The sequence below is a fragment of the Neofelis nebulosa genome, chromosome 14, assembly GCF_028018385.1.
Source record: "Neofelis nebulosa isolate mNeoNeb1 chromosome 14, mNeoNeb1.pri, whole genome shotgun sequence".
In the NCBI taxonomy this organism is placed as follows: domain Eukaryota; kingdom Metazoa; phylum Chordata; class Mammalia; order Carnivora; family Felidae; genus Neofelis; species Neofelis nebulosa.
The window spans coordinates 29267318-29293062 of NC_080795.1; the positions used below are offsets into that span (position 1 = coordinate 29267318).

The 25745-nt window shown below is 44.0% G+C and overlaps 1 protein-coding gene across 1 annotated transcript in view; it reads right to left on the reverse strand.

Annotated features, from left to right (window-relative positions):
- The window catches only part of ZNF704 (zinc finger protein 704), a 239134-nt gene that overhangs the window by 19636 nt on the left and 193753 nt on the right, over positions 1-25745 (reverse strand). Inside the window, exons 4-6 of the mRNA XM_058699929.1 lie at positions 22731-22978; positions 7977-8077; positions 3226-3493 (exon numbers count right to left, since the gene is read on the reverse strand). Coding sequence (XP_058555912.1) covers positions 3226-3493; positions 7977-8077; positions 22731-22978 — 617 coding nt within the window. The remainder of the gene's footprint in view (positions 1-3225; positions 3494-7976; positions 8078-22730; positions 22979-25745) is intronic.

Below are 25745 nucleotides of genomic sequence, written 5' to 3' on the forward strand. Positions count from 1 at the left end.
AGGAGATTAAACATAGTCAAAGAGAATAGCTAGAAATCAACTTTTTATGTGTCTTGGCAGTCTAAGGAATAAAGAAGGTTTTTGATTATTTTTGAAAACAGATTTTATTATACATACATATACTTATTTTAGAACATATAACTATTTGTGTGAAAAACACAATGCCTCGCTATCAAATTGGGAAATAGTTTTATACAGTGATGCTGGGTTTGTAAATTGGTACAACATTTCAGGAGGGTAATTTTTTAATTGTTATGAGGATGGTCACTGCCGAACTATGTATTACGCAAAAAACTGGAAACGTAAATGTCCAATAATAGGGAAGTGGGTAATATACCCACAGAGCCTGATGTTGTTGAAGAATACCCACTGGCATGGGAAAATGTTCATTCTATATTAAACGGCAAAAACAAAGCACAAGAGAAACAGTACTACAATAAATTCCTTTTTTTTTCACATTAAAAAAATTTTTTTTAATGTGTATTTTTGAAGGAGAGAGAGACAGAGTGTGAGTGGGGGAGGGGCAGAGAGAGAGGAAGACACAAAATCCAAAGGAGGCTCCAGGCTCTGAGCTGTCAGCACGGAGCCCAACGCAGGGCTTGAACCCACAAACCGCGAGATCGTGACCTGAGCCAAAGTCAGACGCTTAACCAACTGAGCCACCAGGCACCCCAATAAATTCCTTTTTTTTTTTTAAAAAATGAGTGTGTATACACACACACACACACACACACAACACATTGAAGGACATACAAAAAGTACTACCCAAGGGGCTTTCTTGTTGTTGGGATTAGGGGATGAATTTTCTTTATTTGCTTGTGCTTTTAATATTTTCTATGCTAGGGACGCCTGGGTTCCAACTGCATGTTCCAACTGTCATACAGATGAGCAAAATAGTTTCAGTTGGTTCAAGCCCATGATTTTGAGCCAGTGTTTCTAAACGTAACACTGACAAACAAGAAAAATTATTCTTTTTGACCAACATGAGTCAGCAATGAGATTTATTGCATCTACTACTTTAATAATTAGCTGTATTCCATTGCTCTTGAGTGTAAGTCTACTAAATACATATCTGAAAGCCTCCCCCGCAGGTTTAGTTTTAATAATTATAAATATAGGTGCTAGTGACAGTGGTTTTGTAACTGGCACCACTGGAAAATATTTTGGCAATACACAGCAAGATCCATAAGCTGTTCGTGTTGTATCCTCTGACTCGGTAATTAGTCTTCTGGGAATTCAGAAGGGAAAAAAAAGGTACTGGTACAGAGGTTTCACAGTACAGTTAGTAATGATCGTGGAAAGACTGGAGAGGCTAAAAAGTAGATACCTAACAATAAGAGAACGATTAAAACAAATTTGGTGCCTCGATTTAGTCAAATACTATTCAGTTATATGGAAAGTGTTTATAAAACAAAGGTAGGAGAACACAATTAACAAGTACAGACAGGAGATTTTTTAAAGATATTGCATAAGGCAGTCTGAGAATTATGGAAAAAATGCTCTCTTAAAATCTGAATATTATGAAATGTCATTAAAACAAATCAATGTTTATTTTTTAATTTTATTTAACATTTGTTTATTTTTGAGAGACTGAGAGAGAGCATGAGCAGGGGAGGGGCAGAGAGAGAGGGGGAGACACAGAATGTGAAGCAGGCCCCAGGCTCTGAGCTGTCAGCACAGAGCCTGACACCAGGGCTTGAACCCAGGAACCGTGTGATGGTGACCTGAGCTAAAGTCCGACGCTTAGGAGCCACCCAGGCTCCTCAAAACAAACCAATGTTTAAAAGAGTAACTGTCATAGGGTAGGTCTATTTTTAATTTTCTGAGGAACCTCCACACTGCTTTCCAGAGCGGCTGCACCAATTTGCATTCCCACCAACAGTGCAAGAGGGTTCCCGTCTCTCCACATCCTCTCCAGCATCTATAGTCTCCTGATTTCTTCATTTTGGCCACTCTGACTGGCGTGAGGTGGTATCTGAGTGTGGTTTTGATTTGTATTTCCCTGCAATAGCACTGCTAGGAATTTATCCAAGGGATACAGGAGTACTGATGCATAGGGGCACTTGTACCCCAATGTTTATAGCAGCACTCTCAACAATCGCCAAATTATGGAAAGAGCCTAAATGTCCATCAACTGATGAATGGATAAAGAAATTGTGGTTTATATACACAATGGAATACTACGTGGCAATGAGAAAGAATGAAATATGGCCTTTTGTAGCAACGTGGATGGAACTGGAGAGTGTGATGCTAAGTGAAATAAGCCATACAGAGAAAGACAGATACCATATGGTTTCACTCTTATGTGGATCCTGAGAAACGTAACAGAAACCCATGGGGGAGGGGAAGGGAAAAAAAAAAAAAAAGAGGTTAGAGTGGGAGAGAGCCAAAGCATAAGAGACTGTTAAAAACTGAGAACAAACTGAGGGTTGATGGGGGGTGGGAGGGAGGGCAGGGTGGGTGATGGGTATTGAGGAGGGCACCTTTTGGGATGAGCACTGGGTGTTGTATGGAAACCAATTTGACAGTAAATTTCATATATTAAAAAATAAATAAAAAAAATAAATAAAAAAATAAAAGAGTAACTGTGTGGGGAAAAGGAGCCACGTCCTGTGTTTGCAGGGTTTGTCTCTACGATCTTATCAGACTTTAGAATAAAGCAGATCCCGGAGGGTCTGTTACAATACAGATGGTGGGGCCCCACCCCTAGCTTCTGTCCAGTAGGTCTGGGGCCGTCCCAAGAATTTAGATTTTTAACAAGTTCCCCGGTGATGCTGACACTGCTGATGTGGGGAACACTGATAATCACCGCTCTGGTCCATGAGAGTTAGTTACCAATTCAGAAGGCAGGGCATGAAGTCCCAGATCCGGGGCGCAGGGCCATTCTGAGCTTTTCCATGCTCACCTTTTCATTTATTTATTTATTTTTGTTTAACAGATCGTGTGCCAGGCACCCTTCTGAGAGCTTTACAATATTAAGGATTTTAATCCTATGAACACCTCTAAGGGGCTGGATCTTCAGTCAGCACTGGGGAACCAAAGAGCCCCTAGGGTCCCATTTGTGTGAGATCTGGGCTTTAAAAGGAGAAGAAATAACAAACTCAGCTACGGGGCTCCGTGTGTGATGCTGTTTTTCCCCTGGGTTACCCTTCCCTCACAGGTCAGAACACTACTCCTTTTGGTCAGGGGTCAAGGTGATTACCTTCACGGTCCTTTGCAAGTTACCTGGTAAGCATGGTCGGTGTGCACGAGGTAGAGGGTGGTGGGAGCTGAGCGGCTCAAGGGCGTCATCAGTTTCGTCTCAGTTTTGGCACAAGGAGCTTCTGTTCGGCTTGAATCTGGGATGGGGAAAGTAGGCGGTGAAGCCAGGGACTGAGAAGGTGAGACCGGGGCCAGGCTGCTCAGTCCATCTGCCACGGAGTCTGTGTTGAGCTTGATCTCAGTGTAGTAGAAGTCCTCTTCTCCATCACTGTAGTCGGAGTCCCCAACACGTCTAGAGTGAAGAAAGTGACAAGATTACACAAACCCCTCTGGCTTTCTTGCCTCGAAATCTTGCACATGCTGTTCCCTCTGTCTGGAATGCTTTTCCTCTGTCTTGTCTGCCTGGCAAACTCTGACTTACCCTGTAACACTCAACTGTCCACTTGCAGGGAGGCCTTCTTGACCTCTTAAAACAATTCCTTCAATCAATCAAGTATTCAGCAATTTATTGAGAATCTATTATGTCCAGGCACTTTTCTAGGGTCTTCTGAAAGCAAGATGAACAAAGCACAGGCTATGACTTGATAGAACTTACATTCTAGTGGGAGAGGCAGACAAGAAACCCAGAGGGAAATGCACTTTGAATATGTCATGTAGTGACAGATCCCAGAAAGAAAAATTAAGCAGATTTAGTGTCCTTTAGTAGAGTAACTGATGAGGGGAAGGCATCCTTTTAAAGAGAGTGTTTGAAGGAAGTCTCCTGGAAGAGTGACATTTGAGCAGGGGCCTGAGTGACATCAGGGAGAAACGCTCGCCAGAATGCATGGGAAGATCACACAGTGAAGACCAGCCACACGGCCCTGGGGTGGGCAGGTTAAGTGTTCTCCACAGAGGGCAGAGAGGCCAGCGGCTGGTGCTCCGGGCACCGGGGACAGTGAACAAAGGCAGGGGCAAGATCGCACAGGGTTTTGCAGCCCATGGAATGGCTTTGCATTTTATTCTCAGTGTGATAGAAGCCAGGGTGGGGGGCAGAGGGGAGGTTGTGAGGCACCTAAGTCACTTTTTAAAAAGATCACGCTAGCTGGGGCGCCTGGGTGGCTCAGTCCCTTAAGCATCCAATGTCACTTTAGGTCATGATCTCACGGTTGGTGAGTTTGAGTATGAGGCCATTGGTGAGTTTGAGGCCACTGATTGAGGTCCACATAAGGCTCTCCACTAGAAAGCCTGCTTTGGATTCTCTGTCTCCCTCTCTCTCTGCCCCTCCCCTTTTCTCTCTGCCCCTCTCTCGCTCACTCCCCCCCACCTCAAAAATAATAAACATTTAAAAAAAAAAGGATCACTCAGGTTAATGTATAGAGAATAGTGGACAGAGGGCAAGAGCAGGAGGCCAGAGAGGAGGCTGTTGTCACTAATAATCCAGATGAGCTTTGCAATATCTTGCGACCAGGTGGTGATGGAAGTGACCAGGAGTCAAATTTGGTTTTTATTTTGAAGGTTATGAATCAGGACTTGACTCCTAACTGCTAGATCCTCTATGCTCCTGTTGAAGTGTATCCATTCTGTTTAATTCACTTTATTGAATGATTTGGCACATTTCTGTAATTTTTTTAAACCCTCGATCACTTCCCTAACACTGTGATTTCATTCCCCATGCATATTGATGTATCTGGCATAGAGTAGGTGCCTATTAATGTTGAATGGATGAAGCTGATACTGTAGCACAGCGATTATGAGCATGAATCCTGGAGTCAGATCTCCTGGGTTCAAATCCTGAAACCCTCTAGCTGTGTGTGGGATTCTGGCAGACTCCATGGCCCAGTGCTTCAGGCTCTTTACTGATAAAATGGGGATAGTCATAGTGCCTGCTTATTGTGAGGATTAGGCAAATAAATATACAGGGCGCAGAAGTGTAAGTACTAAGTGCTTATTAAATTAAAATAAAGCTGACGTCAGAAGGCTTCAATTTTTACTATCGGCCAGAAAAGTATCTTCTTGGTGCTTTCAAAGTTCTCCCTGAGGGGCGCCTGGGTGGCTCAGTCGGTTAAGCGTCCGACTTCGGCTCAGGTCATGATCTCGCGGTTCGTGAGTTCAAGCCCCGCGTCGGGTTCTGTGCTGACAGCTCAGAGCCTGGAGCCTGCTTCAGATTCTGTGTCTCCCTCTCTCTCTGACCCTCCCCCATTCATGCTCTGTCTCTCTCTCTCTCAAAAACAAATAAACATTAAAAAAAAAAAAAAAAGTTCTCCCTGAGACACCAGAAATTGTACTTGTCCACAGAAAGTTTTGAGTAAAATAAAATAACTGTCCATAACCTTGGAAAAGACTTATCCGATTTGTCAACTTCTAGGGAAGTGGTATACACCCAGCAACCTAGTTTTATAGGATGGCCTCTACCTCCCTTCCACGAGGTATCCCCAAATTTCCTGAACATATCCACCAGGAGTAGATCACTGACTTGGAATCAACTTTTCCCCCCACTGGCAAGCCCTCTACAGAACCTAGAATAAAAATCTGCCCTTCACCTTGGCCTCTCCGCTCGGTCAGATCAGCGGCTTCTCTCGGCCTTGCCCCATCTCCCCTGAGCTCTCGGGCTGAGGCGTCTGGGGAGGTGCCTCTGGGCTGCACCAGGTCTGGCAGGCCTTGGCTTTCTGACAAGCATACCATTAAAGACCCCAGAGAGTGGGCCCAAGAATGTGTGCCTGTTCTATTCCTGTCCCCACTTCCTTTCCAGTAAAGGGCAGGCCAAGTTGCTACTGGCTGCCGAGTGCTACTAATAGACACACGGGCCTGGGGGAAATTGTGTCCCACGCGGGGATAAATCAGGATCAGCCCCTGGTGTGCAAGAGTGGAGTGAGGTTTCAGAGAAAAACACTGTACTTCTTCTACTCTTGGTGTGCACCCCAGAAATATGGGACGGCATATATGTTTTGGGGGTGCTGTGGGATGCTCCCCTCCCTCCCTGCCATCCAACCTGCATTAAAACGATTCCATCATCCGGCATCACATAATTGAGCTCCTGGATTACGGCAAAGGTGATGTCCCTCTCCCAGGCCAGGAGAGAGCTTAGACTCAGGCTTCACAGACACAGACTGGCCCTAGCGTCCTGCCAACCCAGGCCCATTCCTGTGCAGCGGCTGGCGGGGTGGTGAATTCTAATTCATCAAGGCAATTTTAAGAGCACGGAGTAAAAAGGGAATCCTAGGGAAGCAAATACAGTGGCTGCATTTTTAACTTTACCCACCATGAGAGCAGCCTGGGGACCCAAAGAAAAATCGTGAGATGCCACTCACAGTCTATAAATACATCTATATGGCATGTGCTTCTGTGAGGTACATGAATTGAATTGGATTCAATTTTCTGGGCAGATGGACTTTAAAACAAATACCCTAGCTCCTGATTATAGCTTCGGGAAGTTTTTTTCTAAACCTTTAAATAACTCTGAGCTATTTACATTATGAGTTGTCCTGACAGTGAGGTTTGAGGGGAGACACTGCAGAATTTCCTTCCCTGGAGACTTCAGCAACAGGAATGAGGGCGTTCTGCCCTGCAGCGTTTCAGTGTGGTATTTCTTGGAGGGTGAAGCTGGACCCTCTGGTGAGGGGAGCAGAAGCCCGGCCTCGCTGCGCCACACACACGGCACTTGGTGATCTGTGCGCTGGGCCCTGGAAGGGCTTGGCGGTGTCCCCGAACATCAGCGCTACCCGTGAGTGTGGTGGGTCCCTGCTCCTCTCCACAGTCACTGAAGGAACTTGCCTGCACAGATCAGCGCAATCACCTAAGAACCCACTTTGTTTTCTTTTTTTTATGGATGCTGCATTTCCTAAATTTATCCCTTGTTGGGCAAAGTGACTATAGTGTTTATTTCTCAACATTCATCTTGTTGAAAGGACTTCTTCGTCCAAGCACTTGGGGAGTTGGTCATGTGTTTCGATTTGTGTTGTGCACACTGACTATGACTTACGGCCTCCCGAGGTCCCTTCCAAGTGTGAGGTCCTTGGGCAGGAGACCCAGAGAATAAATGACAAGACTGCTGAAGGTCCACTGTCCCTCTGGTGTGACCCCTAATCTCTGCTGCTGGAAACTTTGTGTTCTCCTTCCTTAGAAAGGTTTTTACAGAACACAAGGAAAAGCATAGATTGTACAAATGAAGGGCTTATTTGAGCAACAGAAAATGATGGAGCCAAGTCATCAGGCATCATGAGAACAGAAACCACAGCACTGATTGACACAGTGGTTCTTAACCTCTTTTTAGTGTGTGTGTGTGTGTGTGTATAACACACACACACACACACACACACACACACGTACTTCTCAGGCTCAAAGTCACCAATACTCTCCATTGGGGAAAAATGCACATTTAACTTGACAGTTTCAGCGGGTCCAATGAACCTACCCTACCTAGTGTTTTATATTTTATAAGTCACTCTCAGGTACATTTTATTTTTTGACCCTTACCCATGACCTTGCTGGGCTGATATTACTATTAGCCTCATTTTCAGAGGGAACTGAGGCTCTGAGAAGTGACTTGCCTAAAATCACTTAGTAAGTAAATTAGGGAGGCTTTGCAAGTTTAAAACATTTTCTTTCCACTGTGCCACACAGGCCTATATTATCTAAGTGGCCCTCTCCACACTGATTAGGAAGACCAACCAAGCCCAGTCTCTATTCCTGTGTTCAGAACTTTTAAGGAAGAGTGTGGTATATAATTTCTGAGTGCAGGGGGCCTTAGACTGAACTCCTGGAGGTTACATCAGGCTCTGAAGGGAGGGTTGCCTTACCCAAGATGAATGGTCCTTATGTGTTTCTGGATACCTGCTGCGGTGCTCAGCACTTTCCCACAGTTTTTCCAGAGGCATTTGAACATCACCTTCATGGAATTCTATAAACAGGACAGAGTTACATTAAAATGATAACTAACCCATCAGTATCTTCTTTCTTTCATCTCAACACATTCCCCACCCCCCTTCACTAGAAAAGTAACAACTTCCCATCACCTTTATTCTAACTCGGCGCACCATTCTAGGAACCACCATGCCCCCAAAGCTGGTGAGGATCTTGGTGACTTCAGACATTTTCCTGCATCCTTGACAGATACCAAGCTTCCCTGAATATTTAGTTCGGTTTCATTAAGGTGGTCACAGTGGTGTTAATGACCGTATCTAACATTAATTGAGCACTTACCCTGTGCCAAGTGCTGTTAAAAAGAGTATCTCATTTAATACTAAGAGATGGATAACCTTATAACCAGCATTTTATAGACTCACAGAGAGCTTCAGTAAATTGTGCCCAGTCAATAAATCAGCTCCTAGCAAAGCTGGGAATCCAGCGAGTTCAGCTCCAGGAACTGTCCTTTCCACTAGGGCACAATGCCACCTTCTTGTACAAGGGTCTCAGCATTTTCCCAAAATAGTCCAGTACAGTGATTGAGAGCACTGATTTGGGATTTACTTTCTCAAGCCCTTAGTTTCCTTATTTTATCAAGTAGGAACAATAATAGTACCTGTCTCATAGGGTTATTATGGGATTAAATGAGGTCATGAAAGTGAATCATTTAGCACAACATCAACAGGAATAATCATTCAACCAATGACAGTTGTTATGGTGTTATGATTATGCTTCCTGAAATGAATTTGACAGGAAATTAGTTTTCTCCTGAGAGGGCCCTTGTCATCGGGATGCTGCCGCTTTGCTGATTATTCCCATGGCCATGGTGACAGTCACTTCTGTGTGCTCATCAAGCCCCGTTTCCTTTTCCTCCTGGGCACACAGCTAGACCTCATTTCCCAGCCTCCCTTGCAGTCAGGTGGAGTCATGTGACTGAATCAGGACCAATGGGATACGGGCAGAAGTGCTGCATATTCCTCCAGTGCCATCTGAGCACAGGCTGCTGACTAGATGCAGAGGACACTTGAGGCCTGGGGGACAGCAGAACCACTCGATCAGGGGTCCTTAAATTTCTCTTTGCTATGAACCCTTTTGGCAACCTCATTAAACCTATGGGCCCCTTCTCAAAGCATTTTTTAACACTTAAAACGTAGAATTACAAAGAAGAGCCAGCAGAGTGAAATACAGTCACCAAAATATGAAAAGTATTTTGTGATATGGAACTGTATGTGCTCTTTACGTATCATATTAAATAACAAGATCTTGAGGTGAGTCTAATAGCTACCATAATTTCAAAGTGGTGTTAAGCTTAAATGATATTTCATGATGTCTCCTAAAATTATCATGTGATATGAAAACATCTATGATTTCTATTGGTAGTAAAGTCACAGGCGGCACTAATACCGTGGTTGGATGCCATCAGTCATAACTGCAGGAAATGCTGAATTATAGTTAAGAGGTCAATGATGATAAAGATACACTTTTCCCCCCACTCCAAGTTCCCAGACCCCCTGAATTCTGCCCACCCTTCTGGGCACTTATAGACTCCAAGTTAAGAACCCCTGCATTAGGAGGAAGGAGCGTGGGTCCCTAGAGGACTGTGGGGAACAGAGACACTCCCTTCACCACTCCCACTGAGCTGATTGGACTGTGACACACAAAATAAATAAACCTTTATGGTGTTAAGCCACTGAGGTTTGGAAATAGGCTGTTCCAACAGGAAGCCTACCCTTACCAATAAACACAGTAGTGGTGGTACCTTTCCTGAACTGATGAAATTGATGTAGACTTGTTTAGGAGTCCAGCAGGATTTCTGCTGTCAAGTCCTTGTGGGGCCCACCAGTGTTCGCCCTGTTCTGTGAGCAATCATTTACACGTTTAGAAGATGACTTATTCAGGTATTACTGATGGGATTAGTATCCTGATCCAGACAGCCACCCTCACGGAAGACTTTTTCTGTTTCTCAGTTGAGAAGACACTTGGAAATTTCCAGAACGGAGGACGATTCTGTGTGTTGGGGACTGGCCACTTCCAGCATGGCAAGTAGAGGACAAATCACAGCAGCCCACAGCTGCAGTCCGCTAGAGCAGAAGAGCAGCAGCAGGAGAAGCCCGCTCTCCCTGTGGGCGTTGTGACCCAGGAGCCCGCTGTGTCCCAGAGGCTCCTCCCAGGGGGCTGGCATTCATGGCGCGGCAACCCAGCCACTCCTGTCTTGGCACTGGGGCCCCACACACAGTGCGGGGATGCTCGCAGTGGGAATGGGCAGGGCTGAGCTACGGAGGGGCTGAAGCTACAGAGAGGTGGAGCTGGAGCTGAAGAGGGGCCTGAAGGAAGCTGAGAAGCAAATGCATACTTAGGAGACTTTATTGTTATTTTTTACAAGTTTGTTTATTTATTTTGAGAGAGAGAAAGAGCGTGAGCAGGGGAGGGACAGAGAGAGAGGGGGAGAGAGAATCCCAAGCAGGCTCTGCGCTGACACCAACGTGCACAGACATGGATGTGGGGCTGGAACTCACGAACCGTGAGATCATGACCTGATCCCAAATCAAGAGCGGACACCTAACCGACTAAGCGACCCAGGTGCCCCTAAAAGGGAGGGTATTAAAGAAGACTTCCGTAGCTAGGCAAATTGTTGTTCTGTTTTGAGTATGTTAACTTAGAGATACCTACTATAGATCAAGAGAAGGTGGCAAGTAGGACACTGGACATATGAGCCTGGAACTTAGGGAAAGTCAGGGCGAGAGATACAAATTTGATTTGGAGTCAGCAGCCAAAGGATCACTTAAAACTCAGGTCTAGATGAGATCATCTAGGCAAAAATGAAGGTACAGATAATTAGAAGGCCCAGGACTTTACAGCATCTGGTATTTCTTATTGGAGATAGAGCAGGAGCAGAAAGAGAGAGAGAGAGAGGGAGAATCAAGACAGTGTGGTATTACTGCACAGTCAGAAGACTGTTCAAGAAGGAAGATGTGGCCAACTGTGTTGAACAAGGACTGGGAAGAGTCCTGTGGATTCGATACATGGAGGCTGTCAGTGGCCCAGACAAGAGCAGGTTTCTCAGAGTAGTGGGATGAAGTCCAACCACCATGGCTGGAGAATAAGTGGGATTTAAAGAAGTGGAGAGAGGGGTGCCTGAGTGGCTCAGTTGATTGAGCATCTGACTCTTGATTTCAGCTCAGGTCATGATGCCAGGGTTGTGGGATCAAGCCCTGCACTGGGCGCCACACGGAGCGTGGAGCCTGCTTAATATTCTCTCTCTGCCCCCCTCTCCTGCTCGTGCTTTCTCTAAAATAAAAATAAATTTAAAAATAATAAAGAAGTAAAGAGAGTAAGTGCCACCTTTTCAAGAAAGGTGGCTGATATGAGAGCAGTAAACGGAGAGCTTGTAAAAATGAGTCATACTAAATTGAGTTTTTATGTTGATGGGCACAGTTGCAAAGGAAGGAGGGACAGACAATGTAGTTGAGATGCGGGGGATAACTACAGGGTGAGATCCTGAAAAAGAAAGAGGATTCAGCATTAGCAACCCCTCGCACAGTGGTAGGGTTGCCCTGAAAAGAAAGACCAAGTGATGGATGTAGATTCAGTTAGTTTGCTGATTAAAAAAAAAAAAAAAAAAAAAAAAAGCATTCCTGTCTGAATGCTTCTAATTTTTCAGTGAGGTAGGAAGTGAGGTCAAATCTAAGGGCAAAGTGGGGAGGCTGTGTGAGAGCAGACGAGGCTGAAATGGCTGCTTTAGAGAGTGGGAAAGGACCAGGCAAGGCATGTGATACTATTTTCATTTTCATGGGGGAAGCAAGAATCCAAGAAGTTAGGAAACTTACCCAGTGTCCTTTGATGGTTCCACCAATTGGTCAGTTAGATAAAGGCTTTCGTAATTAATGTAATAGTATTGTGCAACATACAGAGCCAAATTCCTTCTGCATATTAGGAATTATTTTAAAGGTTCAAATTGCTGATTGTTTTAGGAAATGACTATCACTCTGGTATTTTTGTGCCAGAACAAGTATTATTTATAAGATTGCTGTTCCCAGTCCTTGCAGTAATATGTCAAACACTTTTTTTTCCTTTTAGAGAGAGAGAGGGAGCATGAACAGGGGAGAGGGGCAGAGGTGGGGGGGAAGGGGAGGGGAGGGGCATGGAAGGGGAGGGGAGGAGAAGGGAGGGGAGGGGAGGGGAGAGGAGGAAAGGAGAGGAGAGGAAGCAGGCTCCATGCCCAAGGCGGAGCCCAACACAGGGCTCAATTCCATGACCCTGGGATCATGAACTGAGGCAAAATCAAGAGTTGCATGTTCAACCAACTGAGCCACCCAGGTGCCCCAAACACTTGTTTTTTTTGTTTTTGTTTTTTTTAATTTTTTTTCAATGTTTTTTATTTATTTTTGGGACAGAGAGAGACAGAGCATGAACGGGGGAGGGTCAGAGAGAGAGGGAGACACAGAATCGGAAACAGGCTCCAGGCTCCGAGCCATCAGCCCAGAGCCTGACGCGGGGCTCGAACTCACGGACCGCGAGATCGTGACCTGGCTGAAGTCGGACGCTTAACCGACTGCGCCACCCAGGCGCCCCCCTTTTTTTTTTTTTTAATTGATAAGCAGTAAAGCTTAATACAAATTGTAGAAAAATAAATATCATTGGTATAATTCCTTTCCTTAGTCAGAAGAAAACAGCTGATACAGAGATCAAATCCAAAAATTACAATGAAATGACCAATATCCTTTCTAAATTTCTCAGAATTAGGATAACCACCAATCACAATTGTTTTGAGTATCATCTCCTCAATTAGATTCTCACTTTTTGGGTCTCTGGTATGGGCTCCCCAGGAATCAGTTGCCCAGAAAAATTAGGTAATGCATATGAAAAATGATCAACTTTGCTTCCTCCTTGCTTTGTTCTTTTGCTGGGTTTCTAAGAGAAACGCTGGGGATAGGCCAGTTTTTATCACGTAAGCTCTCTGAGAGTAGGAGCCATGACTTCTTGCCCAACACTCTACTCCTGTGCCTAGCATAACTTATTAATTAGTATTGGCTGTGCTGAATCTTGGGAAAGTTGCATTTTGGGGCCCACGGCAATGAGCCGTATTTGAGACATCTTAATTTACTTAAGCACTTTGGAAGCTATTAGTAAATACTCTATGTTCAAAGAATGTTTGTCCAAAAGATCATTATTCTGTGAAATTCCAGAAGATTTCCCAGTGTGATTACCACCTGATGATCTTATCTGGCTGTAAATTAACTTCTTAGCACAGGCCCATGGCAGGCATGGTGCACACTGAATTATAGATGGTTTTCTCTTCACTCCATACAGTAATTTTTTCTTCCAGACTTACACCCCCTGCAATGCTCAGTACTCAAGGAAGGTCTAAGTTCACCAGAAGAAAACAGAAAATGTGCAGCAGGAAAAATGATTGTCTAATTTACAATGATTTGGGTCACTAGCATAAGCAATTGGGAGGACTTTATGCAGTATTATACTCCAGAAGCATAGAGAAAGTTCCTGCTGATTTGCAAGGTGGTTACAAACGCAAACTCAGAAACATAATTACACACAGTGGGGAGACCTTTAACTGGGTTTTGGGAGGGGGCAACCCCAAACTCCTTCACAGAGGGAAAGCCCTGATTTCCCTTCTACCTCTTCTTTTTGGCATTTCCTTTGAATGACATCTTTCATTCATTATCCCATTTTATCCCAACCTGCCAGAACCCTGCCCTCATAATTTACCCATACACAGATATTTGCTATCTCTAAATTTAAGAGCAATACAGATGAAGCTTTGAAAACATCTATCGTTTTGACCCAATATCAACTTTTAGGGGCTCTAGCCTAAGAAAGTCATTTGAAATGTCTCCAAAGACGTGTATAAAGATGCTCACGGCACTGATTTTTAGACCAGCGAGAAATCAGAACTAATGCCAAGATTGCTGAGGGGATTATCAGATGACTGGTTAAATTAATTCCATATAACTGAATATTAAGGAGCCTTAAAAATGAAGTTGTAAGAAAAACTTCTTTGATGTGAAAAAACAAGCTCCTAGTGCAGGCCCACACCATCCTCCACCCTCCACCCGGCTCAGTGCCTGGAGGCTGACCTTCATCAGCGGGTACCCTGGCCAACTGGTTTCTGGTTGAGTCTGGCCAATGGAAGGACTGACAGAAGGCGGGCAAGCAAAGGGAAGAGACTGAAAGGCAAGAGGGTATGGATTCCCTCAACTTCCTGTCTGCCTGGCCACAGGTGGGCAGTGGCTCCCTTTCTTCTCCAAAAACTAACACTTCTGTTGGTATTTTCGGAGTTTTGGTAACCCCCTGGGTTCCGGAAACCTCTCTGTTTATTTGCCTCTTCAGGCTTAGGGGTGGTAATGTTGTTAGCTTTTGGGGTAACTTCTCCTGATGTCTCCGAACCCTGTCTACACCTTTGTCAATAGCTTCTTTATTAAACTCTTCTCAATTGTTCCACTTGAGTACAGCACCTGTTTTCTGCCCGAACCTTGACTGATACAGGGGAAAAGCAGCTCATAAAAGTATCTGAACATGATCTTTTTTGAGGAGAGGATATGTCCTGCAAATAAAAATGTACTACGCCATGGTGGAAATATTGGGGAGGGGGATCTTATTTTTACATTAATCTGCAAATGTAAAAATTATCCTACTTTTAATTTTTAAAAGTTATTTAAAAATGGAGTCACCCAAGGGGCGCCTGGGTGGCGCAGTCGGTTAAGCGTCCGACTTCAGCCAGGTCACGATCTCGCGGTCCGTGAGTTCGAGCCCCGCGTCAGGCTCTGGGCTGATGGCTCGGAGCCTGGAGCCTGTTTCCGATCCTGTGTCTCCCTCTCTCTCTGCCCCTCCCCCGTTCATGCTCTGTCTCTCTCTGTCCCAAAAATAAATAAAAAAAAAACGTTGAAAAAAAAAAAATTAAAAATGGAGTCACCCTATCACACTTGCTTGACTAATTTGGGAGAATAACAGTATATTAAAAGGATATCTCAACTTGAATGAAATCAAGTGGCTTCTCTCTACGTAGGTGAAGGATGTTCTTGTGTCAAACCATGGGGCCCCTTAAATAGTGGGTAAGTACTTTTCAAAGTCCCCTAACGACATCCAATGGAAACAAATCCTTTGTCTACAAACAGACTACTCACTGTTACATGAAAAGAAAAAACAAGCCATGGGAGGGAGAGGACAGGAAAAAATAGCTAAGTAAACGTCAGCCAAGTTGCCACATGGGTCCTAGCTCTCCCAAGGAGGCCAAACCAAGCAAAGTTGCTGGGGCAATCGCAGGGCCGAGTCTGAACGTGCCCTTCAGTGCTTCTGCCCCAGCTGCCCCTCGCAGCTCTAACAGAAAGACGTTCACAGAGGAGGATGTCCGAGGGAGACGAGGCCACCCTTGGCTGGGAACCACACTGTGCTAGGGTCTTCCATACATGTGCCTAGTTTCACACTCCCAACAACCCTGCAGGAGTGAAGCTCTCAGCGGTTACAGGCAGACTCCTGGGATCTCAAACACGCCCGATGTGAGCTCCTCAGCAGCTTCCAGGCAAGCTCTTCAGAATCACCCAACTTTGGTGCAGTAAGCTATGAAGGCTGGAGACAGCTTCCTGGAGATGTGTGACCTTCGCAGCGGTTTCCAGACTGTCTCGGACGCCAGCTGCTTTGGGGCAACAGGCTGAGATCTCTGGCCAAGGCTTCCCTCATCTTTTCTCTGCTTGCCCTTCCCATGGCAAGGCTCAACCCTGCTTTTGAATTTTTTCGTATCTGGAATACATGGAATGGCTTCTGTTTTCCTGAAGAAACCCAGACTGGTCCACAGGACTGACAAGATGACTGCTGAAGGTCACCTTCATGTCCAAGAGTGGAAACATGGCTGAGTTTTGAAGTATTACATTATACTTTACATTACATCTAGGGATAATAAGTTACATAGATATATGTAGATATATGTAGATAATGTAGATGTATGTAGATATATATAGATAATGTAGATATATGTAGATAATAATCTACACAGATAGATTACATTACATCTAGGGATAATAAGTTCAATGAAAGTTATGTTCCAGAAGATACATGAACATCACTTTACTGTCCGCTTTACCACACAGCAGCCTGGGGTTAATACCAAGTTGCTTTTTCTGAGAGAAAAGTGTGAAGATCGTTGGGTATGTTTCATATGGCGATTGAGGTGTTATATGTAGGTGTATGTGTGTGTATGTGTGTGCACGTGTGTGTGCATGTCTGTGTGTGTTGGGGGTGGACATTGATACATCTAAGCCTCCCCAGAGAGGACCAGGGTCCTTGATGGAAGGGGAGCATCCAATTATCCTGTATACCTGAGTTTGCTGTGTTATACATGTCTCCCTAGCCTGCCTCACGTGGGAGGAACGCACACTGCTTGGCAGAGGCTCCAATGGCTCTTTGGGGACTAAGAGGTCCACTCAACAGCTTCCAAAAGACTGGCAAGTGAACAGACATATTTAAAAATTCACTACCTACCTAGAAACTGGTAGCGGTTCCAGTTCTTTCCTTTATTGGGAAAGCAGCCTTATACACGTCACCTCAGCTTCAGGGCTTTATTTCTTTATTTGTTCGACAGGAAGACTGAACAAGTAATCTGTGTGTGTGAGGTTAATGCGAAGTGATGGGTGAATTCAAATGTATACCAAATGTGGATCAAACATCTCCCATCTACAGGCACTGCTTATAGATGCTGTGATGACAAATAAAACTTAAAAATAAGAAAAAGGTTTCTTCTAATGGAATAATAGAGAATGCATTCTTTTGTGTCAGGCTATTTTACCTCAGCATAATGTTTTTGAGATCTGCCCACTGTTTCACATATCAGTAGTTTATTTCCTTTTGTTGTGGTGTAGTATTCTGTTGAATGAATATACCACAATTTGCTTATCCATTTACCTCTTGATGGACATACGGGTTGTTTGCAGCATGGGGTGATAATGAATGAAACCGCTATGAACCTTAAGTCTGCAAGTCTTTTTGTGGATATATGTTTTCTTATCTCTTAGGTAAATATCGAGGAGTGGAATTGCCGGGTCATATGGTAAGCGTCTATTTAAATTTATAAGAAACTGCCAAACTGTTTTACAAAGTGATTGCACCATTTTACATTCCCACCAGAGATGAATGAGAGTTCCTGTTGCCAACACGTGGGATTTTTGTACACTACAAAGCACACACTGTAGGATTCCATCTACTGGAAAGTCTGCAATGTGTGAAATGGACCTATAGTGACGGAAGTCAGGTCACTAACTGGCTGTCTGTTTTTGCAGGTGTTGTGAGGGGCATCTGAGTTCAGAGGGGCATGAGGAGTGCTGAACTACTGGCCTGATTACAGTGGGGGTCACCCAGGTGGAGAAATTAGTCAAAACTCACTGCACTGTATACTTAAAATGGGTTCATTTTATTGAGTGGCGATTATGCCAAAATAAAGTTGATTTCAAATGATTTGTAGAACAACGACAAAAGCATTCGTGAGTTAACAAAAATCTGTACCCATGATCTGTTTTCTCAATCAGTGGCTTATAAAAGTGCATCTCATCCTTAGGAGAATTTGTACATATCTGGATGTGTTCAAGCAGTCCTGTAACTTGGAAAGGTTGTGGTGGGTGATTTCTGAAGTCCTTTGAGGTCCAATACTCCGGATCTTCTGTACTGCTTGGTAGATTATTCTGAGGTCCTATCACTAAAGTGCCTAGATCTCACTCTTCTGTGTCCTGATTCTCTCCGTGGCCAATCGGCTCCCCTGATCTGGCTGGCGATGCTGTGTCATCACCATGAAATCCGTAGGGTGTGACCCCGAGCTGCTTTTCTTAGCTCCGCCCTCCCCAGCAGTTGTAACAGATGGGTCTATTTCTGGAACAGCGGTTCTTCTTGCAGAAGGCACTCTCTGCTCAGAATTAGTGGGCTAGGAATTAAGTCAGCGCAGAGACTGGGAACAGCTTATGCGTGAGGGCTTTACGCATTTGTTTTCTTTTCAGAGCAGTCATTCACAATTTAAAGTGACTCACTGCTTTCTTGGTTCTGAAAGACTGAAAATGCAGAGTGGAGCAAGTGATTAATTCATTGTTTACTACTCGCAAAACTATTGCTGGAGCACCTTATGATCACTCAGCATTTTTTTCTCTGAGTTGGGATTCTCCCTAGTCCCCGGGGTAAGATGGTTCGTGGTCAAGACACTTGTAGAATCAATGAGAATAATGAAGGCTGGAATGTAGTTATTGTCTTCGAGTTGCTGCTGATGTTCTGAAATGTGGAGTCCTGAGTCAGGTTTCCTTGTATGGACCCTGATTTCTGCCCCTGTCGTCGTTGTTCTCACCCCTCACCTGAACGTAGGCTGGCCTCTCCCATTAACCCTAAATAAGTCCAAGGTGGCTGAAGTGGCTGAGGGATCCAGTGTCTTGAGCTGCAGCAATACTGATATAGTCAATGTGGGGACAGGATGGAGAATGGAGGTGAGCACCCCCTTCTCTCCACACCCACGCTTCTCAAATTTCTATTCAGTCAGTTGTCAAATGGGTAAAAAGGAAAGCAAAGTATTAGCAGCCAGCATGAACGGTATGTTCAATATGAACAATAACGTTCATATAATCCTCAGAACAACCTCATCAGTGGGGTGCTATCATTATCCATATTTTACAAACGAGGAAACCGTGGCTTAGAGAAATCAAGCGACTTGCTCGATACATAAGTATTGAGCTGGGGTGCTAATTCCAGAGCCCGGACTTTCTTATCCTGTTCAGGGATGGACAAACTTAGAATCTGACAGGATTAGGGACCTGACATGGAAAAAAGCATATTCATAAGTAGTTATCAGCACTTCTTGATTTTCTAGAGGTCTTCTGGGATTGATGGTAAACTACAGAGACGGTTTTCTCCCAGGCTCCCAGAGTGTCGGTAGTTAGGGTCACTGCATCACCTTGTGGTCATGACCGGAACTGCATGTCCCCTGTAGTCTGGGTCCTGGCTTTTCTCTGAGCATGGAAGAACTGCCTGTCTGTTCGTCTGAAATCCCAGAGAAAAAATTCTGCTAGCACTGGGCTTGAGGTAGTTGGTTGGCTGATCTCCAGAGCCAGGAGAAAGAAGGCTTTCATTTCTGTTTCTCCCATTTCCAATACCTTGGCTAAAGGTCCTCTTAAGAGCGATGGGTACTTCATTCAGGAAGTAGTGGGCTGTGGCAGACAGCCTGGAGTTCTGTTCTCTGCCCTTGGATTTCTTTCTGGATCCTTTGCACCCCAATCCCACCCTGCCAAATAACGTTGGCTGTAGCTGCATCTGATTATTTTCTTTCCGTGTTATTCTCTGTGGGCAGAGGGAAATGTGGATTCCTTGAATTTGCTTCCAAAATTTCATCTTGGCTATTTCAGCTAGGCTGATCTTATCTCTGCCACATTATAAGCTACAGGACCTTGGGCAATTCGTATAACCTTAGTGAGCCTCTTCTGCAGAATGGGGATACGACTATGCCAAGGTATAGCATAGTTGTTAAACTGCTAAAAACATGTTAAAAGCATGTTGTAAATTGTAACTAAATATGCAAATGCAGTTGTTACCAGCAAATGTTTCTCCATCACTGCTGATAGTAGAAGATAATGCCTTGTCTAGGCAGCACATTTCATACTCTCTTCCTCCTTCCTTAAGAGGAACGTGGATCACCTTAAGAGGTCAGAGTGAGATGTCCATGTGTGGGAGACATAGGAGAAGAGATGAGAGAGCTTTCATAAGGAGGAGAAAGATCAGGACCGCTGCTTCATAATCCCATCTAGGGAATGTTGCTTCCCCCTTTGTATAGGGTCTAAAAATGTCTGTTATAATGATGCTACATTCCAGTACATGGGGTTTTAGGGCTTGTACATCCTTTCTACTTATGGTCACATTTAATCTTCATGATTATCCTGAGAGAGGTTTGATAGTACCTGTTTGCCTGGTTTATAAGTGAAGAAGCTGATAATCAAAAGGGATACAGGATCTTCTTAAGTTCTCAGGGTGGCCAAGTTGAGTTTAGGATGTGGATCTTGATTTCTGTTCAGTGCTCCTTCGTTTACCACTTACCATGTTATCTCTTTACAACATAGAACAGGAGCCTCCAAACTTTTTAAACCATGAACCACAGTAAGAGGTAAATTTTTGTACATTACCCAGGTAAGTGCATAACTGAAACAAAAACATCAAGAAACCACACTTACCCTGATTGAGTACAATGCATCCTATTCTGTCCTATTCATTAAAGAAGTGCTATTCACAGCTCATCAAATTGACTCATAACCCACTAGTGGATTGAAACCTGCAGTGTGGAAAATACTGATCTAGAAGGTTCTCAATCCCCACAAGACATATGACCATCACAACTGCCCATGGTCTTAAATGGATATGATGCATCTCACCAACTAGAACATAGTGTCTAATGGATTACGCAAATTAACTCTTAGAAATCTTTAAAGGATTTTAAAAGCTCTAAAACAACCGCATCACAGTTACCGTGTTTCTACCACATTATGAGCACAGCATTTTTCACCCCAAGTCATTATTGCCTCTTTACACATCAGTGTCCACCCACCCAGCATCCAATCTTAACGGAAGTGGCTGCGTCTCAATCTCAGGACGTGCTGGTTCACTTAATAAATACAAAAATAAGCAGCAACCATCCTACATTCTCATTACACTATTCAAAGTAACTTTAAGTTATAAACAGGCAACGTCTATGTAAGATCCCTGATTTAAAAGTTAGTGATGGTGAGCTTCAGCCAGCAGGGGGTACTCCTCTGGGCAAATCCAGGCTCTGATTAGCTGGAAAAGTCAGAAAGAAAGAAGGAAGAATATGGCTTTTATTCATGTGTTTTTTCCAACTACCCCGTATACTGCAGAGTGGATCTTCAAATGAAGCCACTTTGTAATGAAGCTTTTTTGCTCTTTTCCTTTGGTGACTTGACTATCCCCTAATTTAGTCGAAGCTGACAGACCTTAAGTACAAATGTGGCCAGTGCAACTTAGCGTAATGCAAGAGTGTGAATTTGGCTGGTGTGGCTCCATTAGAGACGAAAGGCTGGGGCAGGCTTTCAGCAGCGCACCTTATAAGGCGGGGGTTCCCCGGGCCGGGAGTCCTTGCCACAATGCCAAGACCTGCTTGATGGGAGCCACAACTACATACGCAGGTGACCCCAGAGAGAAAGTCTGTGCAGCCTGAAGCACAGACCTGCAGGCTTTGGGTCCAACTTGCCCGCAGGTTCCCCTGATACAAGTGCCAGCCTGTCTCCCTGACTAGTCGAGTGAAGACTCAGTCCCTGGGGCCCCACAGGATGCTGGAGCCACTCCAGCCTTCCCCTAGGGGGAAGTCCACCTAGGGGACTTGTATGTAAAACAGCAACTCTCCATGCCACTGCCCCTGGGAAGGACAGGAGACCACATGAATGCCCTGTTCTCTGGGGAGAGAGAGAGCCTGTACAACCTCTACTGTTACACATGCTGAATGATGCTGAGAGAGAAGCAGGGAGGGACAGTTGGACCGATGCCATCTCTTTGTTTTGCTCTTTGGAATGAATTGGGGGAAAAAAAACAGGTTGCATTGTAGTACTCGGGGCTTTGCTTTGGATTTTTGTTTGTGAATAGTCATTAATAAGGAAGCTACCATGACAAATTAAAATACCAACATATGAAGTAACAGTTTCACATTTATACGGCGATTTAAAAAATAACGTTAAAGTGTTTTCTAGATGGAGCAGTAGCATTGCTCTATTCTATGAAATAGCAATGCTTTTCAAAAATTGTGAGTAAACATAATAATTTCAATGTATGTGAAGAAAATGAAAAGAATCTGAGCTTTAGGTCCAGGCAGAACCTGTGTTTGAATGGCAGGTCTAGCCCTTTCTAACGTGCATGACAGCAGTGAGTTGATGCATAACCTATCACTCCTTAACCTTCTCGTATCAAAATGGGAATAGAATACTTACCAGCAGGACTGCTGTGAGGATTAAATGAAAGTATAGTCAATTAATTAGGTCTCCTTTTTCACTTTTAATTTGGCAACTATATCATTTTTAGCATGTAGGTATGTACATAGGTTTATATATCAGTTTGCACTTAAGTTTCAACCCAGTTTTATAAAAATTAGACGCAAAATAGTCTTCCCAACAACCCTTCAGGGCTTACGGAAGCAGAAAAGAGAAAATAGAGTATTAACTTTACTTTATATACACACACACAAAAATAAGTCCCACGAAGAGTGAATCACCAAACCAAGCCTGAAGTGCCATCTGAAGCCTGTTGTTAATTCTTACACCACAGGATGGGGTGGGGGGCAGGGGGAGGGCATGTGTACTTAGAAAGAACATGTCAGTGATTTGATTATTTTTGTTTTTAATCCTGACCCTTAATTTACGTTGAAACGTCCACAGGATGGGGCCGGGGACACGTGTACTTGGAAGAAACGTATCAATGAGGTGATCATTTTTGTTTTTAATCGTGATCCTTAATTTATTTTGAAACGTCAGAGAACGTCAGAGGGGAGCACGAGCTGTTTCTGTGGCTCACAAGGGACGTGGGCAGCAGGAATGCAGAACAGCCACGCCAGGCTCACACTGGCCCTTCGAAGGCGGCCGTTCCTGCAACCAAAACCCGAAAACGGCGTGGCCGACACCCACCTTTCTTTTCCTGGGAATGGGCTCGTCGAAGAGCAGGTTGCTGGCCTCCGCCTCGTCGATGCCGTCGTCGGGCTGCGGTTGCGGCTGCGGCGCGGGGCTGCGGAAGGGCTTGAAGCTGTCGGCCGACAGCGGCGGCGACGGCGTGGACGGGTTGGACTGGTCGCTGGGGGCGCTCCAGCTCCAGTAGCCGCTGCTGCTGCTGCTGGAAGGCACGCCTCCTCCCTCCTTCCAGGATCCGCTGAGGCCCTCTGTCCGTGCACACAAACACAGTGTCAGTGCTGTCAGCGCAAGCTGGCTGTGTTCCGGGCTGAGCGTGGGGGGTGGGGGTTGAGGAGCACAGGGGGGGGGGGGGGGGGAGGGGGAACCTCGATTCTATGCTCTTGAAAGCGCTTGCAGCCCACTCCATACTTTGCAACGGCTGCGTATGTAACATTTACTCAGAATCTCAAAAAAAAAAAAAAAAATCGCATCGTATTATAGTTGGTAAACATTTCGCTATTTTAATCACATAACAGGTTTTTCTAACAGTTTTCTGACGTGTGTTGTTTTGTTCAACACTAGCTTCTCAGGATGACAGTGGATATTATATGAAAATGAGAAAAAAATAAGATGTTCTTGTTCACTAAGTTTGGGGAGCCCTGTATGTATTTATTGACTACATTTCTAAGAAAGAAATCATTGGCACTGGTCTCCCCCCACCCCCATCCCCTATTTTAACTTTTTAAAAGGAATTTCTCATAGGTCTGTGGTCCTTGGATTACATGTATAGAAAAAGTTAGTCTAAGGTTTAAGAACCTAAGAGAATAATTTCTGGATAGTTACCTAAAGCCATCTACCTTATTTTAACAGCTGCTTATTATAACAAATGATAGTGCCTTACATTTGGTGAATGTTTTACATTTCACAGAACTCATTCACACAATCTCATGCATTCTCACAACATCTGTCTCTCAGAGTAAGGACTGTTATGCCTACTGTACAGATGTGGATCCTGAGGCACCAGGATGTTAAGTGACTTGCCACATGACTACTGTGTAACCCTGTGGGCATGAGGCCCAAACCCTGGTCTACCCATGGGTCTTTCTCCTTCATGTATGTGGGCCCTGTGCTGTGAGCAGCCTCCTTTGTCTCCAGCAAAATGGAGATCAGAGGAGAATTTATTGGTAATGATTACTGGTAAGACTGGTGTTGAATTTTACCTTTCCACTCGTGGGGAAACATTATGAAATGTCTGCTAATGTAGAGAGATCTTTGCCCAGTTAGGATGTCTTTGGGCGGGGGGGGGGGGGGGGGGGGCTCTTTTAATCACTGAAGATTTGCTTTACCTTTGGAGATACCCAATCTTAATTAGCACTTGCATAAATTCTACCTTCTTTTTAAAGGATAATTTCTGCTTCATATTTATATGCATTCTGAATATATTAAAACTATAGTCTAAGTACATGGGGGGGGGGAAGAATCTCAAAATGCCTCATTAAAATATGCTGCTAACGTCTGTGTAATTAGTAATGAAGGTAAACAGTAGACTAACATTCATGGAAAAATTTATTAACCACTTTCACATAATTCTAGATTTCTAGCGTCTTCCTCAGCCAGGTCAAACAAAAAGTTCACTTCCGAGACTGAAGTTTGAAGTTGAAACGCCAGATGTAAGTTACCCATATCATTAAAACAAGGCTCTAACAGAATCCAGTGGTCATTTATGCGGGCTCACACCTCGCCGGCCTCAACAAAACCAGATTAGCATCTCACCTCTGCAGTCTACACAGAGACTGATGTACTGACGGGACCCAAGTTGCCTGTAGAAAATAAGAAACCTCCATTCAGGACAACACGACTTCAAGAGGAGCCTAATGTAAGGCCTTAGTAATAGAACCTGGTGTGAGACACTTGCTTGGCAGGCTTATGAAGCTTATAAATACACTGCAGTAGGCACTTACAAAACAAAATACGTTCATGGTGCTAGATGTGTAATCATGCTCGCTGTGAGGAACTGAATTTATTTTGAGAATCAACTATGATTATAGTGTGGTTACCTTGCTTCGTGTCAGTGCCAAAAGTTAATCTGTTTACTTGTGAATGACCTTTAGAAACACTATTTAAACAGAAGGACAATGTGATATAGAATATAGAAATAGATTTTTCAGAAAAAAATCAGAACCAATTCAGAGTTTTCCTTTTTTGTTTGTTTTTTAAGAGGATCCTGTCTTCTTAAATAAGTATTTGCCCAAAATGCAGACATAGACTGCTGGACTCTTACTCTCTTTGCAGACCCACATCCTGACAAAATGATTCTTCCCAGAAACAGAAAAGGATCACGACAGTTTTTTTATTTCTAAAAAATTTGGTAATTCCTTCATTATCATAAACTGCTCTCCTTTTTTAAAGAATTTGCTTCCTGTTGTAGACTAAATAAGAGATAATAGACAATTTGGGATTATTAGTTGGGTAGTTATTTTTTAAATCATAATGAACACTGAATTACTTTCTTTATAACTATGCTAACAAAAGTTTTCATTGAAGAAGTGAACACTTTATTTTGATTCTAACCTTTTAATACAAAGGAACATTAAAGATGTTCTCAGTTAAAAAAGAATGCAATAAATGGTATTTGGTAAAAATACCAAAATGGTAAAAATGATGAATACATTAAAAATATACTTTTTCTCCTCTGAGGATTCCATGAAATTCTGCAATTCCTTTCTCCTATATTTGCTTTTGGGGGTGCCTTCGGTTTTGCTTTCACTGTAATCTTTCTTTAGTGGCGTTGCCAAGCTGAGAAAGGGAAGTCAGGATACCTATTTTCCAACATGCCCCGATCAGGTCGTTTAATAGGAACGGTTAGGCTCATTTCAAGAGCACCTTATACCCCAGGTGGATTGGAGTAAGTTGTGGTCAGGACTCACCGGACGTTCAACATACTTATTTTAACACCTCCTGCTTAAAACCAAATTATGTGTGAACCATAGCTCAATCCCATAATTGACTAGACTGGCTTTTAAGAGAAGGTTTTCT